This window comes from Gasterosteus aculeatus, chromosome 12, assembly GCF_964276395.1.
Source record: "Gasterosteus aculeatus chromosome 12, fGasAcu3.hap1.1, whole genome shotgun sequence".
Taxonomy (NCBI): Eukaryota; Metazoa; Chordata; class Actinopteri; order Perciformes; family Gasterosteidae; genus Gasterosteus; species Gasterosteus aculeatus.
Window position 1 is genome coordinate 16,936,005 of NC_135700.1, and position 23,494 is coordinate 16,959,498.

Here is a 23,494-nt window from a genome sequence, read left to right on the forward strand (position 1 = left end):
AAATCTATTCCGGCGTCTGCGGATCGTTATTAAAGTGCAGAACTCACTTCACACAACAGCTTTATTTTTTTGCAATCGCCAATACTGCAGGTATAAGTTACAGTAGTCGACCACTGAAGCTCAGCAGGTCGGTACTTGATTCTAAATTCTATATAAGGCAATAACGCTCCCTGCACACTGGAATCAATACTCCCTTCAAATTGTATTGGCAACGTTTGTCTCCACAAGATGGAGATAAGGGATCACATTCATATGAATGTTATTACACAATGTTGCTACTGGCTGTCTTGCTAAGTAGTTCAAATCCCTTCATTTTCCTCCACCGGCACTTGTTAGTCACTGGTTTTATTTCCAAATCGACATCTCTAGCACCATCAGTCCGGCTAAAAATAGCCGACTGAGGATAATCCCCTCCAGAAACAAAAAAAGACAGATTAAAAACACAAGTCTCCATCATTAAACTAGAGAACCTTTATTAAATAATTCATGGTAAACTTCCATGAGGTCTCAGTTTGATATTCCTCATCTGAAAAGAAGAACTAGTAGAGTGTCCCTCCGGTTTAGTGTGCATATCAGGGCTGACCTGCATGGCAGGACAGGGGGAGCTGAGCGTCTTCCCCAAAACAACATGATGAGTAACCGAACTAGTGTCAGTCCACTTTCAATTCAAGCCACACAAAATGCAATCCAGAGCTCCCAAGAAGCTTTTTCTTATCTCCAATCTACCGACGGGATTTGACACCCGCTGTGTTTTGTTTGAGTGGGGAAATACGTTTCTGAAGTGAATTGAAAGTGAAGTGAAAACCGGCCCGAATTGAAGAGTGCTGAAACTACAAACAAGAGAAAACGCATACTGCTGATTCTTCTCATAATCTGCTCATTCTTCAATTCAATTCAATGACACCGTGAAATATCCGCATTGAGGAAACTGCAGTTTACAACAAAAAAAAAACTACTAAGAAAGCACATCTGTTTGTGTTTAATAATATTGCCGTTAAGGGGGTTTGGAGAATCGTATTGTCTTATTTCCCACCGCTTTTCTCCTTAAGTAAAATGAGTTCACTGTCTTTGCCGGTCTTGATGAAAAAGGGCTTGAGGTTGTTCACTCGGTAGTTTGAAGCCGTGCATTCGCCACACGGGAGAGATTATCCATGTTAAGCTAAACCATGTGAGTCAAAAAAGGGCGCTGTCTGTTACAGAACCCAATCGCCTGCACAGCGACGTGTGCTCACATCGTATTCGGGCATCAGCTGACGCGGCGCAGGAGCCGCTTTGGGTGGTAAGACGAAAGCTACAGTGTCCTGTGCAGAAAGCATGCACGCATGGAAAAGGGGCCACCTGTTCAACACTGAGGGCTGGGAAGGAATGGGTGACTACAATAAGGAACCTTTTAGTAAGAGCATTCAAACCTATGAATATGTTGTGACTATGTATCAAAAAGTTCTATATTCAGTGAGCAAAGAGCCGGCGTCGAGGAAGCTTAGTTGCGGATGTTTCCAGCTGGCACTTTCAGACAAAAATATAAAAGGTCATACGTTGGCTGTGAATGACAAAACTGGCAAAATGGTAAACAGATTTCTATCACATCGAATGTAACTGATGGCTCTGAAACTTTTTTTCTTTTCTTTTGTTTTTTTTCCTCAAATAAGTGATACGTACACACAACAGACAACTTCCACTGTCCGCCAGCATGAGTCTTTGAGTCGCTCAGCGTAGTGATCCCCAGAAACCAGGAGCTGCGGACCAGCGTCCTCTGCCGTCACAGTCGCATCGTCTCCTGTGAAGTGCGTCTCCTTGCTGACCTCCTGTCAGAGGCCCTTCAGTTCGGCCTCTTCTGGAAAGGAGGCCGTACCCAAATGAAATCCTCGTTCCCGGTGTCCCCCAAAGCTTTGATAACAACTGCGTAATTTCCTTCTGCCTTCAAAAAAAAAAAAGAAAAACCCAAAGCGTGTCCTCCGGTTGATCAGCGCTCACGGTGTCGTGTAGCTGCTTGTATCCTTCCCGAAATTGTAATACTCCTCCATGTCCTCTATGTTTGCCGTCGTGAGTTTAGTGAGGTTCTGGGAGCCGCCATTGTCCATATTGTCTTGTGAGGTAAAGCCGAAGTTCTGTCCTTCATACTCCCCCTGGCCGTCCATTTCTGGAAGAACTTCTGAAAAAAGAAAGAAACATTATAAAGTGAATTTCTGAAGCGATCGTTTTCCCTTATACAAGGTTTGATCAGTGGCACCACGGTGAAGATGTTCATCGGCGTAAAAAAACTCATATATTACTGTCCTGTTAGAAGCTTTGGGCTCTTGCATCGAATTAAAAACATACGGAATTATTAATTACTGACTTTTGTCAAAGCCGTTAAAATTGTTATCTCAAATCCTAAATCATCCTCTTTACTGCTGGATATGTATCATTAAAAAGAAAAAGCAATAATCCCTTTGTCATATCAATTTAGTTCAACGCTGGCTTCATTGGAACAGCGGGTGTGAGAATAGATCATGTCTGATTATTAATGACCCAGCACCAAAAGATTCATCAACCCGTCATCAGATTACTCTTTTTGTCCACCTCCAACTAGTGAGATGTTCATAAAGGAGAAAAAAAGAGAAACAGAAATCTCTCACGTTTAGCAGAAAGTCGTGCGGTCATGTAGGATTGCATCAAACGTAAGACGTTGATCGAAACATTCCTGCATGTTGCAGCAATTGTAAAACTATTACATTTATGAATTAAACTTTGCCTTATGTGGACAACAAAATAAAACTGAATAGAGCCTTTAGTATTATTGTTGCCTGTATAAAAAAAAGAATCACTGAAGAATTACATCAGTGATTAATCTTTTGATCAGATAATAAGTTTAGTCTTCTTGCATGTCTGATATAAAGATAATGAGCACGACGGGGTCCAACGATATGGAACGTTCCGTCACCATCAAAGCCAAACAAGGAGGTCACTTGTGAGAACTGTGGACTAAAGAGCAGCACTTGCATACAATGGACCTTCACCTGATAAAAACCAGTTAAAGAACTCGTGTGACATCACGAGCGGCACGCTACCTTGTCCTTCCGGTGAGACGTCCATTCCGTGCTTGACCTTCATGTGCCTGCTGAGGTTCCCCTTCAGGTTGAACTTGCTGGTGCAGTACGGACACTTGAAGGGCTTGCTGCCGGCGTGGAGATGCATGTGGCCCAGCAGGTTGTACATTCTGTTGAAAGACTTGCCGCACACCTGCAGAAGAGAATGCATCATAGCACATCATTTCACAATGAGATGAATTAGAAGATCCTTCACTCCCCCCAGAATAGGACTTCAAACACTCACCTTGCACTTGAATGGCTTCACGGGCAGGTGGACGATCATGTGGGTCTTGAGGGTCTGTTTCTGGATGAAGCTCTTAAAGCAGACGTGGCACTGGAAGGGTCTGACGCTGTTGTGGATGAGCATGTGCCTCTTCAGGTTGGCGGACAGGGTGAACTCCCGCGAACACACGTCACACTTGTGTCCTTTCATCCCCTGACGGAGTCCAGAACAAAACAGGACAAAAGGGGTCGATCATTCAAATGCAGCATACTGTCAAATCCTTAACTACCGAATGACGCGATAAGTGTGAAAAAATGTGAAAAAAGGAGGCTAAAATAGTTGTAGCCTACTGCGTTACTCACTGACTTCATGGCATAATACTTCATTTACATCACCCATGGCATTATGGGAGCTGTAGTTCCAAAACATTGAGACGATTACCTCTTTTTATTGAATGTCAGATCAACAACTGCCGATGCAAACTATTCATTGGAATAGTTTTGAAAGGACTACGGTCTGTTTGTCTGGGAGGTTGTTTTGGTGACGTCATGACATTCACATCCTGCCTGTGACATGTGGCCCATTTGACCAAATCAAAATCCACGGCAGCCATTTTGGATGTAACAAAAAGAGATTACTACAGTACGGGGGAGGAAAAAACCCTTGCCGCCAGTCTTGCGTCTGTTCCAGTAACATCCTCAACCACGTGCGACAGGAAATGTGGAGTCATCGAGAAGCAGGTCACACTGAGACAATTCACAACATCCAGGGCCTGGAGGCTCGTCTAAATGAACGTGCTGCTGCATTACACACTTCACTCTGCAGTCGGTCTCCGCAGACAAACAAGGGAGCCTGAGTAACTGCTTTCTGGTCTAATGAGAAGGACTAATATGTACTTAAAAGGTTGCCAGCGGGTTGAGAGACTGCGGCCGGATCCTGCAGACGGTCTCGGCCTGCACAGCGAGTGTGTGGCGCTGCGGTTGTCCACCAGGGGGAGCAGTGAACAGACAGCCGGCCCAAAAGTACAAAAGAACATTCTCTCTACTGAGAACACTGACTGCTCTCTCATTTCCATGATGAGTGTGTGGCTTAAGGTTATTGTTCCCCTGAAAGTAATCAAATTTAGGTAAATCCTCAGGAATCCAGCATTTAAACTCCACTGCTGCATGAAGTAAAAGTCTGACAAATTGAGAAGAGAAAAAGAAATGTCAGAACCTCACATGTAGCGACTAATCGAGTCCTCAAACTGAGGGTCCAGTGGTGAGATCACTCTCTCTTCCCCACCTGTGTGTGTGTGTGTGTCTGTGCGTGTGTGTGAGCGAGTAGTCAGGGGCCGCTGAGCACATTACAGACATTTCAGTATTGTTGTAGATGTTCCCAATCAGTCTGTCTGACAGCCATGTCCATACTTCTTTTCATTTCCTTGATTGAAACGTATTTTTAAGTGAAAGTAATCTATTTTGTTCTGTCCTTGTCTTTGTTGCTAACATAAATAATCATTTTTCAAAGCTGGAAACGCATCCTGGAGCTTGAATAGAGAACTGCTGATTGACGTGACGGGTGATTGCATGCAAAAAAAAAAAGGTTAAAAAAACACAAAAAAACCCAGTTTTGCTCTTGTTACTTCTATTCTGACCTTCAGAAATGCCAAAGCGATTTTAGTCAAAAGAACGGCGAAAGGATGCCTGCCAAGGGAGGTGGTCTTACCGGTCTACAGACCTCACTGGGTGAAGGACAGACGATGAGCGGAGGTGTGCTAGCCTCCCTCTGGTGATCCGACAGCATTATGCTTTCTACTCTTGTTATTCTTTCCACATGACAAACGAAAAAATAAATACCGGGGTCAAATCTATGGTCCGGATGGGAGCGTCGGTACCTTGTGAGTGAGCGAGTGCTGACGCAGGTGGTGGAGCTGCACAAACTCCAGGCCGCACTGGGAGCAGGTGTAGGGCCTCGGGCTCTGGTGCTTCAGCAGGTGGTTCTGGAGCTGGCTGCGGTAGGCGAACGACTTGTTGCACTCGGTGCACTGGAAGGTGTGCGGGCCCTGGTGGCTGGTCTGGTGGCGTTTGAGGTGCGCGTAGGTGGGGAACTCCATGCCGCACTGGGAGCACACGTGGCAGCGGCCGCGCTCGTGCTTCACCTCGTGGGCTCGCAGCTCGCTGGGGTAGGCGAAGCCGCGGCGGCAGAAGCGGCAGCTGTAGGGCTTCACGTCGGTGTGCTGGAGCATGTGCCGCTTCAGGTGGCTGGTCTGGGTGAAGCCCTTCTTGCAGACGGTGCACTTGTGGGGTCGCGTGCCTTGGTGGGTCAGCAGGTGGGTTTGAAGGTGACTGGGCTGCTTGAAGAGCTTCCCGCAGTGGGGACAGGCGTGCGGCTTGATGCCGTTGTGGCCCAGGATGTGCGTGACCAGGTTGTACTTGGAGGTGTACGACTTGTCGCACATGCGGCACTTCCAGCGCTTCAGGCCGTCGCCCACGTCCACGCAGTACGATTCGTCAATCTGGATGTTGATGTCAAGCCGGTCCACCCTGCGGCCGCCGTGCCGGCGGGGAGGCTGGGGGTGCGGAGGCTGCTGGTGCTGCGCCCCGGCGTTCCCGTCCGTCCACATCATATTCTGGCTGCTGTCTTCGTACTCGCCCGCCATGCCCATTTCCGCCGAGTCGTAGCTGCCCACTTCGCTGGTCTGGAAGTAGCTGCTGATGGCTTCCTCCTGCTGCGTGGGCTTCATCATGTTGTTCCCCTGGTGATCTACCTCCTCGTCCTCCTCCCTGCCACCTCGGCCGTGGCCCCCCATGGGGCGCTGGCTTTGCAGTCCTCGGTGGCCCTGCTCCCCGCCTCGGTGACCGACCTGTGGGGGCGGAGGGTGAACGTGCGCGTTGGCTTGCGGCTGGCTGGTGGCTTCCCGCTCACACTCTGCACAGTTCTTGTTGGCGCTCCTGAGAGTGGCTGGATCCACTTGCACTAAACCACCTCTGGGAGCCAAATTGTTAAGCATGTGGACACAGGAGGGCATTCCAGAGTTCACCACTTCCCCTTTCACGTGGGAAGAGGACACGTCACCGCCTTGAAGGCCATGACGATCGGGGCCGACCATTTTTGTGTCCGGATGTTGAGGGGGCCCCTGCTGCCACCTCCTCTGACTGCAGCTGGGTTGCATCTGTCCGTCTTCGCCCAAGTTGTCTCCGAGGTAATCTCCGTTGGCTCCGATGAGCTGGTCTGCGTACTCGTAGTCGACTCCGTCTACTTGGGGTGCGGGGGACTCTTTGGGTTCGCCGGTGTAGAAGCCGTTGGGTGCGATGGTAGCGCCGAACACTTCATTCTGGGAGATGAGACCTAGCACGGCAGCCTGGGCCAGGGACAGCACGACTACTGGATCTGTCTGTGTGCCTATGTCCACCAGCCTGGCCATTACCTTGGGCTCACATCTACCCAGGCGCCGGCTCGCCTCCTCCTGGAATAGAAAGAGATGCACAGGCACAGACATTAGCACTGCGAGGAAGCAATTACCAAATATATGCTGAGATGTGGTCAGAAAACTCAGTTTATCATGACTAATTCTACTCGGCGATATCGTTTAGAGAAAGCTCTGTTTGTTCTGTGAACTATACGCCGAGATGCTTAGAAAACAATTGAGAACACAACATAGAGATAAATTGAAAGAGCACTTGTCAATGCAGGAACCTCGGGCTGCAACCAAATGGTCTGCATTCTAAACTATTAAGCATGAGACAAACTACAGAACACTGTTCTCAGGTGAGAGCATGTCCTTCATTGACACATTAGCCGTTCATCGAGCTCGATGGGAGAAAGAAAGAGGATTTTTTATGTCAGTGACCCCTTTTGTGCGTCTCTATTAAGGACACACAAAAAACATTTCCTCCTACAGAGACAACCTCATCACAAATCCATTTTTCCGGGATCAGAAGTCAAGCAAAGGCAAATCTTTAGATCTAGCGATAGATCCAGGGGCCGTGTGCCTGTGTGTGTTATGAGGAATAAGATGGCCTATCGATCTACACACAAACACACATTCAAGCACATGAGAGGGAGAAAGGGGAAGACAAAACTCAGCAAGATTAAGACATTTTTATAGAATGGAAAAGCAGCAGAGGAGACAACAACAGAGGGAACAGGGGGGGGGAGCAGAGAGAGACAGAGAGAGAGAGAGACAGAGATTAGAGCATGCAAGTCTGGCAAGGGAGGGGGGAGAAGGGAAAAAAGGAAAGGTAGAGGGAGAGTGAAGGAGAGATAAGGAAAATAGGGGAGGGGAGGAGGGAGGCTGAGAGAGAGGGAGAGACTGGAGAGGGAGGGGGAGAGCTGAGTGAAAGAGTGAGAGGGTGAGTCTAAGGCAGCAGTCAAAAGAGAGCAAGAGGAAGAAAGAGAAAGAAGGATATGTGGAGACAGAGGGAGGGAGGGAGATGAGGGAGGGAGGGAGGGAGGGAGGGAGATGCAGTGAGCAACCAGGAGACAGATAGAGAAAGAAAATGACAAAATGAAAGCCAGACAGAATGAAAGATAAGAAAAAAAACACATTTGAAGTGGAAACAGAGCCGGCGACAGAAAGAGAGGTACGAGGAAGAGTTGAAAACCACTCAAAAGAGGGCGAGCGGAGTTAATGCCAGACGCCAAGTCTCCATGTGTGCAACAAACAACAAAATCTGCAAATGGCAACTTTAAAAACAAAGAAAACCTACCAAGAATCAACGCATCCCTGAAGGCATCTTTCTACCTGCCTGTCAGTGGGATCAAGCCATGTTGCCCAGCGCTTGAGTAAACTACCTCTTGATATGCTACGAGTGAGAGCCAATGAACTCACCACGCTCCTCCTGCTGTGAGGTTTCAGGTGCTTTAAGGATCTCATTCTCCGGTGCGAGTGCGTTGAGTGAGAACGGGCTACGTTCTCTTCCTTCTTTATACGTGAGGGATGAGGGGAGGCGGGGCTAGTGTGGCCTGCCTCCAGCCCTCTTCTTCTCAACACAGTGTGGGGTAGTGACTCTGGTCACACCATCACAAACACAGACTGGACAAACAAATCGGTTGTGGCCAGTGGATTTTAAACAAACAAACAAACAAACAAAAAGCACGGCTCGGATATCACTGCCTCGCGCGAGGCTCCTCGATACTCTGATGATAAATGGTCAAAGCCACAAGACACACACACACACAACAACGTAAAATCAACATCATATCAGTCTGAAATGATGGATCCCGCCTCCCTCTCTCCGGCTGTCCTTCTCGGTCTTTGTTTCTGCCTATCCCTGCCAGGCTCTTTATTCTCCATCTATTGCCGAGTCCTTTCCTGTGTTTCCTCTACGCATCTCTCTCTCTCTGCGCCTTTATATCCTTCACTCCTTCATTTATCAAGTAGGGTTAATGAGTATGAAAAAGTGGTCTGTCCGGACTTGGATGCATGCAAGTATGTTGTATAGGGGGGGGAGGAAGACGAGAGAGAGAGAGGGAGAGAGGTTGACTGACAAGAAGATGAGCAAATGGATGAGAGAGAGAGAGATGATGGTGAAAGGGAGGAAGAGGGAGTGGAAGGACAGAATACTGAAGGAAAAGAGAGGGGAGGGCTGGAGGGGAGACAGAAAGAGAGAAAAATAGAGAGGGGGATGGGAAAAGTAGAGCAGAATGCGGTAAAAGAATAAGAAATGGAAGATAGAGGGAGCGAAAAAGGATAGAATGAGAGTAAAGGGGGAGAATGAAAAGGTGCTGCGCTTATTTTTTTTACAATTAAGTGAGCAAACAAGCAAATGTATCCCTCTCTCCTCAAAAAATAAACACAAGCGCATGCAGTCTCTCCAAAGCGTTAAGAACTTTTAGCCACCGGCAAAATTAGGGGATCGTGGAGAGATGAGACGGTGCCAAAGGTCACGCGCATCCTGCCCTCGATGACACAGACGGAACAGAAGCCTGCGAAACATGGAGGCAGACGAGCGAACCAAACCCTCCCAAGAAATGTATGACGGTACGTTAAACACACACAGCCATTGGCGCACTTTCAAACAAAGTTGGTGTCAACACGCGAGAGGACAAATAGGACAACCCAACGCCTCACTTCTCCTGCTGCGCTTTCCTGGGACAGCGTCGAGGGTGACGTTGCATGCAAGTAAGAGTGAGACTATCTCCGCTTTTTGAACCGTCATGCATCCTCCCACGTCACACGCAGTGCTGCAGTCGTAGCGCTCCGTTTCTGATTGCAGTGGGAGGCCAGTTTAAACAGCCCAGTTTAAAATGCACCCAGACAGATATGTTCTTCTTTAGCATCGCTGCTTTTCCAGTTACACGTCTCCATGGCTCTCATGGGAGACGCAGTGAAACACTTTGACCCCCACAGTCAAGGAAGAACCGGCGAATGTACAAATGAACAGACGCAGGTCGTGCCTTTGAGGAAACCCATGATAAACTTGTAGTCTAGGAAGCAACTGTATGTTTAATTCACGGGACAAGTTAAGTCTGCTTTGTTAGAATTAGAGTGAACAACCATCCGTTGCCTTAATGATTTGGAATAATTTATCCAAAATTGACCAAAGATGTTTCATAAACAAAAATGTGTATTTAATTACTTGAGAATATATTCAACATTTTTTATTTGTCGTGCTTTCTACTTTTAAGAGTCGAGACGAGTGACGATCTCTTCGCTTCCATGTTTTACAAAATCTACAAAATCAAACTCTCAGATAGTCACATCTCTTTCTCTCTCTCTCTCTCTCTCTCTCTCTCTCTCGGGTTGCCACCACTTCCTGTCGATCACAAGCCAGACAAGCACAACGGTGCTTTCCCCTGCATTTATTCCGTTCCGAATAAAGTTTTACTCTATTTACCTTGTGATAAAGTTGAAGTGAAGATAGCATGGAAATTAAACCAATACCGTTTTTTTAATTGGCCTTTTGCCCTGTTTAACTTTAAACTCCCAATTGTATCTTAAATCATTTATAGTTTTGCTTCCCTTTTTTTTTGAAAAAGGTTTTTCTATTTTCTAGCACTTCTTTCATCAGTCACATTTTCCCACTGATAAAATGAAATGGAATAGGGAAGTGAAACCTGACTAAACGTAATTTGATGTCTGTCTCGGCTGGATCCAGACTCCTTCTGGTTAAAGACCAAAACATGAAGGTGGTCCAGGACAATGTGGTCCAGGACAATGTGGTCCAGACTGTGCAAACGATGCAACTTCTGATTCAAGTCGTAAGGCATCTCGCCGTGGCCACGTTTGGATATATAATGGTTAAGAACAACAATTGGCAAAACATTGGCTCCAGCATTGGAAATGTGAGGATTTGCTGCATATTTATGAGAATTTTTAAATGTTTGGTTTGTTATGATAAGTAAAAAGTAGAGAAACTGGGCTCAATGCATTTTGGACAACGTTTGCCCAGATATATGCTCACAGTTGTAACACAAGTAACACTTTCCTCCATGTTTATTATGTGCACAGGTCTGTAGCTTTGCAGACCTGTGCACATTTGCTCCCTTTGCAACAACCTGCAAACCTAGTTAGCATTTTAACGCTTCCGGTCCCCTCGTCTCGACATTCTTCCAGGAAACCAGTAGGACGCTGACCTCCGGAGTTGGTCTACGGAGAAACGTCGAACCTGCTGCTCTCCATTGTATTGAAGGAACTTCACACCAGCAACACATCTGGACCTGCAGTAAAACCTCAGCAAACTACGGCAACTGTGCAGGAGGAGCCGCTTGGTGCTTGAGGTATCGCCCCTGTTGACCTGCGACCTGGTGCATCTACTTTACAGTCTCCTGTGAGGACGATTACTGTCACTTGCGGTTGTTTTGTTGGCCACTTGTTGAACATTGACAAATACCAGCAAACGGGGGCCTATTGCAGCCAGATGTATTGAACAACATGGGAGAGTAAATAGCAGCACAGAATGTAGTGATGGCGAGAGAAGCTTTTGATCAAGACAGCTTTCGTCATAGAATTCAAATGGTTTCAAACATGTTTTTTCTGTCATAGAAAATATTTCTTAAATAAAGTTTGTGACATAAATGCCACGGGGGAGTGTGGTAAACAACAGGATAGAGAGAACATGGAGGAAAGAGAGAGAAAGGGAAATGGCAGAGGACAAAATGGGGGCGTAATAGAGGCAGCAGAGAGAGAGAGAACAGATGATTGCACGGAATGAAAGAGGGATTGAAGGGAGAGGGAGGGGAGGAGATAAAGAGAACAGCGAGGGGAGGGCGAGTCAGTGAGCGAGTGAGAAAGGGGAGAGAGAAAATGAGAGGCAGCAGTTGGGGGAGGGGATGATGTAGAGGGAGAGCGAGAGGAGCAAGAGAAAGAGAGAGAGAGAGAGACAGAAAAGATGGAAAAAAGGAAAGGGTGGGAGAGCGAGAGAGATGGAGCGGGGAGCAACGTGAGAGCAAGACAGAGAGAGGGAGGGAGGGAGGGAGGGGCGTTGTGCAACGTGAGAGAGGGAGAGAGAGAGAGAGACGGAGGGGAGGGAGGGGAATAGCATGATGGTAACCGAGAGCTAGAGAGAAATAAAATGAGAGAGAGAAGGAGGGAGGGAGGGAGAATGAAAGAGGGAGAGCAGAGGAACAGAGAGGGAGGGGGAGGGGAAGAGAGCTGGAGAGAGAAAAACAGAAAGAGTGAGCAGAAAGAAGAAAAAAAATAGGGAGTGAGCGAGGGAGAAAGAGCGCACGAAAAGAACCCATTCGGCTTTATTTTGTGGTTTCACAAACATGGCCGCTCCAGCGAGTGAAGAAGAGGAAGAAGAGGAAGAAGGGCATTGCTGGTTAAAGTCCTCTCTGTGTCACACCGACACCAACCGGTAACATTACAAGCGACCGGCATCAGATGTAATCACCCATGTCAATCACTGGGCGGTGAAAACAGCTGCGTTCAGGTGTATTGTGACGTGGTCCTTCCTGAAAAAAGGCCAAATTTGATCCTTCTCAACTGCTAAAATGCTAAATAGTGGAGGACAAAAGGAATATACATGTGTAAATCAACACAACTGTTTTCTATATTTGTTTACATTTGGGCCATATGACAAACTAGCCATTAGCAGTTCATGTTTGCCATGTACTTATTCATGGATTAACTGGATTATGTTCAACGGAAAACATAAAAACGTGATGGTTCTCGGTTTTGAAATAATAGGGAGCATCTTGGAGCTACAACTGTTGCATGATACGAACAGATTTATGGATGTTTATTTAGGGATGAACATCAGAGATAATGGATATGCTTGTAAAAAGCGGTGGACAAACTTTTCCTTCATAATCCAGTGCTCTGATTGTTACATTCATTCAGTCATTGCAGGTCAGTTTTAACAGCACCGCGGAACCAATTCTGTAATCCCTCAATTTAAGTTCCTCATCAAAAATATTACAACACTAAAAGGTGAGTGAAAACGATGTACTCTGGAAACATCGGCCGATTAAGTGCAGGGACACGTCGGTGACATTAAAACACTTGGACAGAAGACAGAGTTCAGCTCTACTGGGTAATAACCCAGATTTAAGGCAGTGCTGATGACGTTCTTGAGGAATACAATATAACATATTTACAAAGAACTGTCCTTTGGGGGAAAAGTGTGCGTTAGTTGTAGGCCTGGGCGGGGCTGCCATAACAAGCTAACAGCTAACTAGCTAACGAGCTAACTCGCCGGCCAGTTGCGAGCAAGTTGTTCGGGTAGCCGGCGTCCTTTTCAGGGTCAATGAATTAATGTGACTTGAAAAAGCGATACCGTGACATACCGGGATACCGTCAGCATCTTTCTAAATACCGTGATATGGATTTTTGGCCATGCCGTCCAGCCCTGGTCAGCTGTCTCGCCTTTGCTCTCCTTAAAAGTGACTTATGAGCCACACATTCAAACGCTGTTTAACATCCATCCAAACCCAACAGCATTTCTCCATCAGTTCAAGATGTAATGTCTTTCCTCACCATGTTTCATGGCATGATAAAATATCAAGGCACAAAGCTCTCAACCCACTTCAGAGACAAATAAAGATGGATGCTGCTGTGGGCCCCTCATTTTGTTCGAGTGGTTTAAAGGTTTCAAACTACATCACTCTCTTCGCTCTGTCTGTCCTCATGTTGCCATGGATACGTCTCCTTCTCCAATAATCTCTCTCTTTCCTCACTTTTTTTGTCACTTCCTTCTTAACATCTAGTAGATCCCGACTCCTTCCTTCCATCCTCGCTTTTTTTATAGCTATAACAGGATGTCACTGTCTCCTCCCTTGAGAAAACACAAAAGAAAAAACAATAATTTTCTTCAGAAAATAAGATGAATGTTCTGGTATAATATTGATCCCTGTGGGAAATCTTTTTTCATTTGTTCTTCGGATATCAGCCAAACAACACCACACGCCAGAGACGAGGGGCAGATTTCGGGCCTGGCTCAAGGGCACTTTAGCAGGGCAGCCATCTCCTTTTTTTTCCCTTTTCAAATGGAGATTTAAATATTCCCACTTGAACACTGGCCTTTGTAACCCCACAGTAGAGTCACGTATTTGTCTCCTATATATGCTGTCAGACAGGAACATACACAGGGGAATGTATTCATAGCGTCACAGACTGTTGTTTACATGGAAAATGTGAATTATGGAGCTGTTCCACCATCTGACAAGCAGCACACTGGCAGCTTGACATGCTGACAAGCTGAATGTTTGTTAGGAGATGAGATTTGATCTATTTAACATCAGTCTAGATTTTAAGCAATTGTTCACCTCGCAACTTCTCTTTGGTTCGAGTGTCTGATCATTGGGAATTTGTCTGCATTGCGCTGCATTCCTCTCTCACGGATCCTGAGCATCTTGCACACCGGCAGAGGACAGCGTGCACCTGGACAAGCTGTGAGGACATTACTCCTTATGGCATAAACATAAACACATCACATATTTAAACAACCTGACATGGATACCCTAGTTTCCTTTCCCGCGAGTTGTCCTCAATACACACACTGAATGGGAGATTTTACAGTGTAAAAATAAACCTGTAAGTGCTCCCTTGGAGGAATATGTCATGGTCACACCGTTACTGGCAAACTGGTAATTAATTCTTCAAGTTTTACCACCTGAGTATTCCTCATGTTCCAGCAAAGTCTATCTAGAAGGCCCCATATTCATCTTAATCTTTTAACGAGCCACTTCAGTGTGTAATTCTCCTGCGCGGCTACATTTCCTCCCCCCTCCTCCTCCTCCATTATCGGCTTCGTTTTAAACCAGATATCAGCAGTAACGGCTGAGGAAGAGAATGCGTCAATCAAACCGGCGATGTAAAATGGCCGTGCCGTCTCCGACTCCCTCGAGGACAACGTCATCCGTCCACACGGAGGTGAGGTTACTGTCCGAGCGCCACTGGCCCCGAGTTCTGCACGCCAACAGTGTCACGACCGAAGGCGGTTGAGTGACGGGAGACAGAAAGGGTGCGAGGGGACAGGAAGGCGATGAGAGGACGGGAAACCGAGACGATAAGAGAATGAGACAAAACAGAGAGACACACAATGCGTGCACTCAAACACACAGGGCTAAAATTACACTGAAGAGGGCATGAACTAGGCCAGTGTGCTGCACGGTGCAGGAGAGTGGCAGTTAGCTAAGTGGACACCGAATGTGCGATCAGCTGCAGAGATTAATGACTAGTTGTGAACTTTACTATTAAATTACCAACTATTTTGATAATGGATTTTGAAATCATGTTTCCTTAACGTGAATCATTTCTGGTTTCTTCATTCCTTTGGGACGGAAAACGGAATAACTTCAAGCTCTGGATAACACGCGGCATTGGAAACACCTTTTCTGCAATTTTTTGACATTTTATAGAGCAAAGATTTAGTTGAGAAAATAATCGATTGATTGATCGACAATTGTTAGTTGCAGCGCAGCCCAAGTTAAAACCCTGTGACTGTCAGCTCACCACACACGATACCATCATCACCAGCCCAGATGATTACAGTCTGAACACAAACAATCAAATTGCGAACAAATTAGAATCAACATCAAATTTGAGCTGAGAAGAAACAAACAGGATTCATGACGCCGCGTCATGTTGATCTACAGCAAGGAACCGACAGCCATGACGCGCACCTAATGAGCAGCACACACTGCAGTGGCCTGCAAGAAACTCCTCCTGCATACACCCCTGGAACAAAACAAATATTTAATAGGACACACTAAAACACGGAATTTACAGTGTTCATTTGTGTGTTGTCTCATTCTGCAGTGTTCAAATTGCAGGATTAAGAGACCCAGCTAGCAGCTTAGCGAGTGCGCAGCTAAATTCTTCAACCTCGTTATGCAGTCCTTTCATGCCAGCATTTGCAATGTACATATAAGCCTCTTTGGAAAGTGTATCAGTTAATTTGTATTGGGTCCAAAAAAAAGGTATTTGATACGATGGTGTCGCCTGATGTGAAGTTAAAGGATCAACAAAGTCGTTTCTGTGACTGTGTGGAGAATAAAATCGGAAGGATTCACTCGCTCCCTGCTTAAAATGTAGAGCCACTCCATCAGATATATGTTCAGCTATTTCACAGAATAAGGTGAAACCTTTGACATTCACAGTACCACCGCAGTTATTATGATTCATCCACTTTCAGTCTGAATCAAAAGTGATGGACCAACACTCCCACGCTTAAGAGAAAAACCCATGGAACGCCGAAAAACAAAGTATCCCTCACAGTAGTTACAGATATTAGGTGGAAAACAGGTGAGGCAGGAGTCAGGATTAAATCCTGCACCTTTTCAATAAAAGCGAATACTTGACCCAAGTGCTACCAGCAGGGGCCTTTGAAGCACAATGACGTGTATCACATGATCTAACGGTAACATGTGCGCTGACAGTTAAGTTATTAGCCAACAATCAAACATGGCAAAGCGACATCCGTTATGCAACGAGACGATAGCCGGTGACCTTATTATCAATGCAGCCGTATAGAGAAAAGCAGTTAGCCAACGTAACGGCACCGAGCATCATTTGGTCATTTACCAACAACTCAATGCTGCAGGCATCACTTTCCCTTGAAGTAATGCAGCTCCCAGAAATACACAATACACATTACGTTCATCCAGCGCAAACAAAACAAAGTGGCACCGCGCTCAGGTCGTTCGGAATGCCCACGTGTACACATTAGCCTTTGTGCTTCTTTTTTAAATCTCTTTTTCTTTTTTCTTTTTTAAACCTTCCCTGCAGCGGTTCCCGAGCGCTGCAATGTGCTGACACCATCATCAGCGATTCTAACCCTTTTACCACAGCTTTATCCCCACAAAGAAAGGAGAGGGAGCGAAAACGCAGGCCTCATTTTAATTCATCTTCATTTACAAGATGTGTGTCTAATTTCCGGCGTCCGTTGAAACGATTGGCCGCTGGGTTTGTTTAAATGCATGTTGGTGATGTCCCGACGTGCTTTGTTTTTTGGCTCGCCCTCTTTCAACTCGGCCAACCTGCCGCTGATGATGATGATCCACGCGCGAGTGGCTGGCCATCCCCTGGGCAGCGTACAGATTGTGTAGTAGCAGCTTGCAGCAGCAGTGTAATAACACATTATCGATTCAAACTTGGGGAAACTAATTTATCACCGCTCAACTCAAGCTGGCCGAGCAATAAAAAATAAATAAATAATTGTTTTGTTAAACTTGGAGGAATTCAGAATGAAAGAAAGAAAGAGCACAAGCCTGAATTGTTGAGGACTCGAATGTGCTTTTGATGAGCTCACTGGTATTAGTCACGTTTTGGCATCATCACCCCATAATGTCAAAAAATACCATTGTATCATCAATCAGACATTTAACAGTATAAACAAAATATGGTCCAAAAACCCCAACAGAACGCGATCCTCATCCACCGCTCGGCACAATACATGAACATAACGAGCTTCTGGGTGTGTAGAGAAATCATTAACACAAGGTTAACACAGAAGACAACAAATACAGCCGCCAGCTGAGAGGCAGCCAGTTTGCAAATTAATAAATGGCAAGATGCCTTTGAGCAAAAGCCGACTGTAGAGGTTATCTTCCGACAGTTGGAAGTCAGGGAGGCCCAGAGATGCACAACACGTCCATCACTGGAGCTACTCAACAATCCGGGGTAAAAGGCCCAGCAAGTGCCAATAAATGCCCTCTTTGGAAGACAGAGGTGGACTTTGAGAAATACCCGGCCGGCGTCACTTCAGATGCTCCTACGGCACAGAAAAGGGGGGTGGGGGGGGCTGAGGATGCTCAATCTAAGAGCCGCAGTGAAATATGATCTCCTGACAAAAGGTCACTGTAAGACTAGAGAATGGGTGAGTTGGACAGAAATGGTTGGCACCCGTCATTCCCTCGAACACAGAGTTGATTAAATCAGTTCAGTCAAGGTGTCCTTTCCGGTTGCAAGTCGGCTGCTCAAAGTGACAGCAGAAATGGGTCAACTTTTCAAACTGCAATCAGTGAGAATAAGCGGGGGTGGGTGGGGGAGGGGGGGGATCGAGATCTGCACGGCGGCGATACTTCGGTCGAACCGTGCTGAGTCACTTGAATATTTCCATCGAAATGACCATCAATCAGGTGACCCGCAGACCGCAAGGGGAGGTTGTCTTTTTAATTACTGCCAGCCACTGAAGTGCACTGACACCTAACTACTGGACCACTTCTATACCCCCCCCCCCCTCCTCTCCTATATGCACTGTATGCAGCCACAGTATGCCTCCATCAGACTCTCTGTGGCAGGTATGCGAGGGGCCCATTCTGACCACAAAATGCCACGGAAGCGGTCCAACATAAGGAGCATGCACACGTGTATAATACACATGCACCTACAGCCGGTGGGCGATGGAGTGACCTCATTCGTGGCGTGGAGGATACCTGTGGCCCATCAATGATCCCTGACAGCCCAGTGAGGAGTCAGACGACCGGCGGTGGTGGTGGTGCACGGTCCCCGGGCTACAGGTTATCTACTGCAGTGCATCTCTCTGGTGCCCCCCCCCCCCCCACCCATCTGCACCGGGTTGTGAGACGACTCGTGCACGCTATCAACTCCCGAGCAGCTTCGCAACATGAACCATTATATCTTTAAAAAAAAAAGGAAAAGAAAAGAGCCCGACAACTTAAGAGCTAGAAACTTTAGTTGCCGACAGGCCTGCGGGAGGACACCTCGGCCTCCCCGGGTCCTCCGGCGCGGGGAGGCGGGCCGTGCTCGACGTGCAGGGCAGCCGCGACTAGTGATGTGCAGACCCGGGATAATGTGGCCTGGTGTTGCCCCCCCCTCCTTTACTCCCCTATGCGTCTCTTTACCCCCCCTTGTCCCCCCATATCGACGCCATCTGTTTGTGGCATGAGAGAATGTGGAAGTCACACAAAAAAAAAAGAAATGGAAAATACGACATTTCGACTGTAGTTGTTGACCCACATCGACCGGCGCGTTTTTAATTAAATACGGTAAAATAGAGGCACCCGCAGCGGAAGACGCCGGACGGAGCCGCCGCGGCTGTAAGATGTCCAGACGTTCCGCGCGTACATTTCCTGGCCTGGTCGGGGGGATTTGAATAAGTTGCGGTGGAAGACCTCCTCCTCCTCCGCCTCCTCCTTCTCCGCCTCGCCGGGCCGGACGACTCAACGCTCCGGCGGCGCCGACGTCTCCTCGACCGTCGGCAACAACAACATAAAAAAAAAAGAAAATGATAAAAAAGGAAAAAGAAATATTCAAAATCGCAAACTCACCTGATTCCAAAATCGGTTTATGGTGGCGGCGTGATTGTGGTTAATTTCTATATGTGGAAAAACAGTTGGTGGGTCCCCGTTGTGTGTGTGTGTGTGTGTGTGAGTGTGTGTGTGTGTGTGTGCGTGTAGCAGGAAGGAGGGAAGGGAAGGCGAGAGGAGCTGACGTGAATGAATAAACAACTGAGCTCCTCCTCGACGCCACAAGTAAAAGGCGAGATGTGGCTCACGGAGCGGAATCCGCCGCCGGCCGCTGCGCGTCCCGCTTCACGTCGTCTCCTCCACCGGCGATCACACTCGTCTTTCACCACACGAGCCCCGCAAACCTTTGACATTCATAATCACAGCCTGTCTTGTGCCGAGGAAACACGGACACTTTTGACATAATCACCACTAACGATTATGTTATTGTATTGTATTTTTATTTTTATTGTTTTGATATTAAATAACGCAAACACTAGAAGTCATTTTAATTGTAAAAACACAGTATTTCTTATGGCATTCACACAACCCACCAGGTGGCGCTATTTTAGCCAAGACTTCATTTGGTATGACGAGTAAAGGCCATTAAGACCCCATGCAGACACAAATACTTTGTTCAGTAAAGACTCGTCGGTTCTCAACAACAGATCAAACTTTTGGAAAAATCCGGATGTATGAAAAGTGTCACTGCTGGATTCAACTGGGAAGGCGTGTGTATGCATCATGTGTGTGTGTGTGTGTGTGTGTGTGTGTGTGTGTGTGTGTGTGTGATGTGGTACATGAGCGGCCTCCAAACCAGTATGTGGGGTGCCAGATGTTGTCTGCTGTCACACTGCTCTGACGTCATTGTAAAGGTGAAAACATCCAAACGAACACACAGCTTAGGAGTCGAGGGGCACGTTGATAAAGGAAGCTTTACCTTAAAATACAACGGAAAACAGTACAGAGAACCAGCTGTTATGATGTGACTGTGTGAACATCTTTCTTACCATTCAATTAATACCAGCAAACCCACAGCCGAAGAATTTACAATTAGCTACTGAACCTATTTCAGAGGAAAGCTCATTCATTTTGCTTATTTAGTACGATATGATGAGAAGCAGATCTCTAGAGGGATATTTGAGTTGTTGTCTCTTTGTTTTTTACATTAATTTACATTCATTCATTTGATTTGATGGGGAAGTGCATGGGGTGGAAAAAAAGGAATAATTTCACGCTCCCTCAATCAAAGGAAAATGCCGATAATAACATTTTGATTGATTAACTTCAGAAACTGTGTATTGTTTTAAAGCTGTGCCCCAATAACCCTAAAGAATAATTCACAAATCCAACACTAGAGAGCGCTAGCACTCCACTGAATTGCTGTGACTGAGCATATTAAAGAAATTTTGTCCAAATGATTAATCATGTCTCATGTGATTTCTTAATTCATTAATTGCTATTAATACGGAAATGACTGAATACATTTTCCTCTTATAAGCTGTCAGAGAAGATTAAGGCATGTCGGCCACATGTGATGCGCTAGTCCTTTAAAGGCATTTACAACATGGAAATGTTCAAGTTCATTTTCTGCTTGTGTTCAGAAAACGATGGAGGGTTCTTCTTGTTCTTCTTGTGAAGAATAGGAGTCAGTATTTGTGTCTCATAACTCTGCCTTCCAGTCCTTTTGTACTGTGCTATATCCGTCACGGACGGATATAGCACAGTAGCCTCCCTGTAGCCTCTGATTGTCTAGTGTTATTGACAGAAAATACTCATTTATATGAAGATGCTGTGGCGGCGACCTTTAGCATTCAGAGGCCCATCAATACACAAATGCACTGTGAATTTAAATGTTTATGGGTTGTTGATCTCAAACTGGGGTTAAGACTGTGTCTGCAAAGTGAGATGGGATGTTATTGATTGTTTTCATAGAAGATTCAGAGGTTAAAAAAAAATGTCAGATGGAAAACCCTTTAGAAAAGTTAGAAAACAGCAACCAGACAGTGTGGGGGTGTTTTTTATGAAGCTCATTGGGTTAGAAGTCACATTTCTGGCCATTTGAGGTTTCCTCATATATTTCTTTTTCTTTTCTTTTCTTTTCTTTCATCTTTGAGCATAAAAAATGCTGTTCACATAACGACCTGAATATGTGAGTTAATATGCAGCAAACGCTTTCAGTAACACACGCTCCGTTTTTTTCTTTTGCCAACATATTAATATTCCAGTCTGGTACTGTTGGTTCATCGTGATGCGCTACCGTGATAATTTCACTGCCTGCTATTTCGCATTGCAGGAATTTGTGCAGTTGAGTCTTTGAAAACAGCTTAAAAATGTTGTTCCTGAGGGTGGTTGATTCAAAAGCGAGGCCCGTCTCCTCCTCGCCTTCCTCATCTCCGGCCTGCCTGTCTAGACTGTGATAACCGTCTGCTTCGTTGCTTTGAACGCTCCACTGTTTGCGGTGCTCTCTCTCTCTCTCCCTCTCACACCCTCTCTCTCTCACGCGCACACACAAACAGCAACTAAAAAAAAGACATCACGTTAAATGCTACTGTAGATTCTTGCTGGACCTGTTGGATGATTTATCTGCTTTTATTCAGAGTATATTTATTGATAAATTGCAGCATTAGAGGCTGCTGTGCACCCTGTAAGTGCGGTATTTCCAGTCTGATGCACTGATGAGTTTGTTTGTAAATTTCCCCAAAGGAGGAACATGTTGCACAGTGGCTGATTCATCTGAAACACATATTCTTTTAAAGGAAAAAATCAGATAGAGGATTTGCCGTGACCAGTTTTAAGATGTGAAGTATGATTGTCTTCTATAAAGCTACAGATAATGGAACCAGTGATGATGTCATCTAAGAGCCAATCATGCAACACTTTCAGAAAGTTTGACACAGTTAAGAACAGGAATTTAGGCAGGTTTGTGCAGAATACCTGAAATAAAAGACAGTTAATTTCTCCTAAATTGTCCTTTGTGGCCCACAAACAATCATATATCAATTAAAGCACTGCAGTCTCAATCAGGCGCTATGGCTGCACACTCACATAATCTTACAGTTGGAATGGAAGTACAGATATTCTTGTCAATTACATATACTTCACTGATAGTCAATGTCATGTTCATTTTTAATAAAAAATATTTGAAGGGGCAAAAAAATGAGAGCGCCACACATGTGTAGTTTGCCTCCAGGCCGACGTGTCTTTACCGCTCATTCAGGTCAGTGTGGTACTCGGCACGCTCTTCTTGGGGTGTAAAAGCGTTACCTCGTTCTTCCTCTGACAGCTCTCTCCAAGCTTTCAGTGGCTCCCAGCGATGTACGGGCAGGGCGTGTTGGGGCAACGGAAGTTCATGTTCAAATTCAAGCTAAATCTCCAGAGAATGCAGAGACTGTTGCGTAAGTCCCTCTTCCATAGAAATATGCTGTGTTTTCATGAAGCATCTGAACCACAGAGTTGTTCCATATCTTGCCTCAAAGTTCCTCTGGATTGTAGGAGAAGCCCGTGAACCGGCGTGAGTGGCACTGCGGGTTCGGAGTGTCTCCAGAATACCACTGAAGTGAGGGGTTTAATGTAGCCGAGGTCGCTCTCACCCTTGATGGGAGACCAGTGATTACCGCAGGGTTCCAAGTTCCAAGTTCTTGTGCCTATTTCAGGATTTTCCGCTCCGGATAGGTGTGTTCAGCAGTGTTTGATGTTAAATGTATGAGCCGGCCGGCAGACACGACAACACCAACATGTAGGAATAAATAGACAATATGACGTGCAATATACAATAAAAGACAGCATTTGAACACAGAGAACACAATAAAACCCACAGAGGTTGGTGAATATCGTAATAATCTTTGCATGTAAGAGTGAGACCTGTATACTGGCCTAAGTACACTCCCACTCTCTATCAAGATGAGTAACACTTGTGGTAAAATATATCTGATCCTTCTTCTGGATGATGCACTTGATTTGATTACATGAGTGCTCGGTTTACCTGATTCATCTTCAGCCATGCTTAAAATATGGTTACATCATTCACCAGGTAAGACAAATCAAATGAGCCTTGTGTGACGTAAAATACAATTTATTTATGCATTTGTGCAAAACGGCTAAAGAAATTATGCGTCGGATGTTTACATTGTATGCAGTTCCCAATATGGGCTCCACGTTATTAATTATGGTTTATACTTTTTAAGATTTGTTTGCACCAACCAACATTTTTTTGAGTCCCCCAACAAGCATCCACAAGGGTTCATTGGTAAAAAGCAATGATGATGTAACAGCCGTTACCTTCGAATTGCTTGAGCACTTTTATCAGTGAACACAAGAACACAGACACTGAAAAAATAAAACAGGCAGCAATCTAATCACAACATTACTGAGTATATATGGGCCTATATATATATATATATATATATATATATATATATATATTCTATCCTGAGTGTGAAAAGTAATCATATTGATAAGCTCTTTTCGTCAGGCTATCTCGGTTTACATACCCCGAATAAGCCTTCATATATTAATTGATTAAAGTTATTGTTCCTAAACAGCTCAAGCCATAACTACTATCTTTAATTTTAGTATTAAT

General features: G+C 45.6%; 1 protein-coding gene across 3 annotated transcripts; it reads right to left on the minus strand.

The window, feature by feature from the left end:
- Positions 1–456: 456 nt before the first annotated feature.
- On the minus strand, positions 457–19,313 carry znf710b (zinc finger protein 710b). Of its 3 annotated transcripts, none has more exons than XM_040202996.2 (5): positions 18,955–19,313; positions 5,171–6,742; positions 3,316–3,507; positions 3,051–3,222; positions 457–2,152 (listed from the first exon to the last, which is right to left on the minus strand). In XM_040202996.2, the coding sequence occupies exons 2-5, from the start codon at positions 6,698–6,700 to the stop codon at positions 1,971–1,973; spliced, it is 2,076 nt and encodes a 691-aa protein (XP_040058930.2). In that variant the 5' UTR covers positions 6,701–6,742; positions 18,955–19,313; the 3' UTR covers positions 457–1,970. The 3 variants fall into 3 exon arrangements, with proteins under 3 accessions (XP_040058930.2, XP_040058922.2, XP_040058939.2); XM_040202988.2 differs by lacking the exon at positions 18,955–19,313 and adding an exon at positions 8,108–8,264; XM_040203005.2 differs by lacking the exon at positions 18,955–19,313 and adding an exon at positions 7,986–8,178.
- Between the last annotated feature and the right edge of the window lie 4,181 nt (positions 19,314–23,494).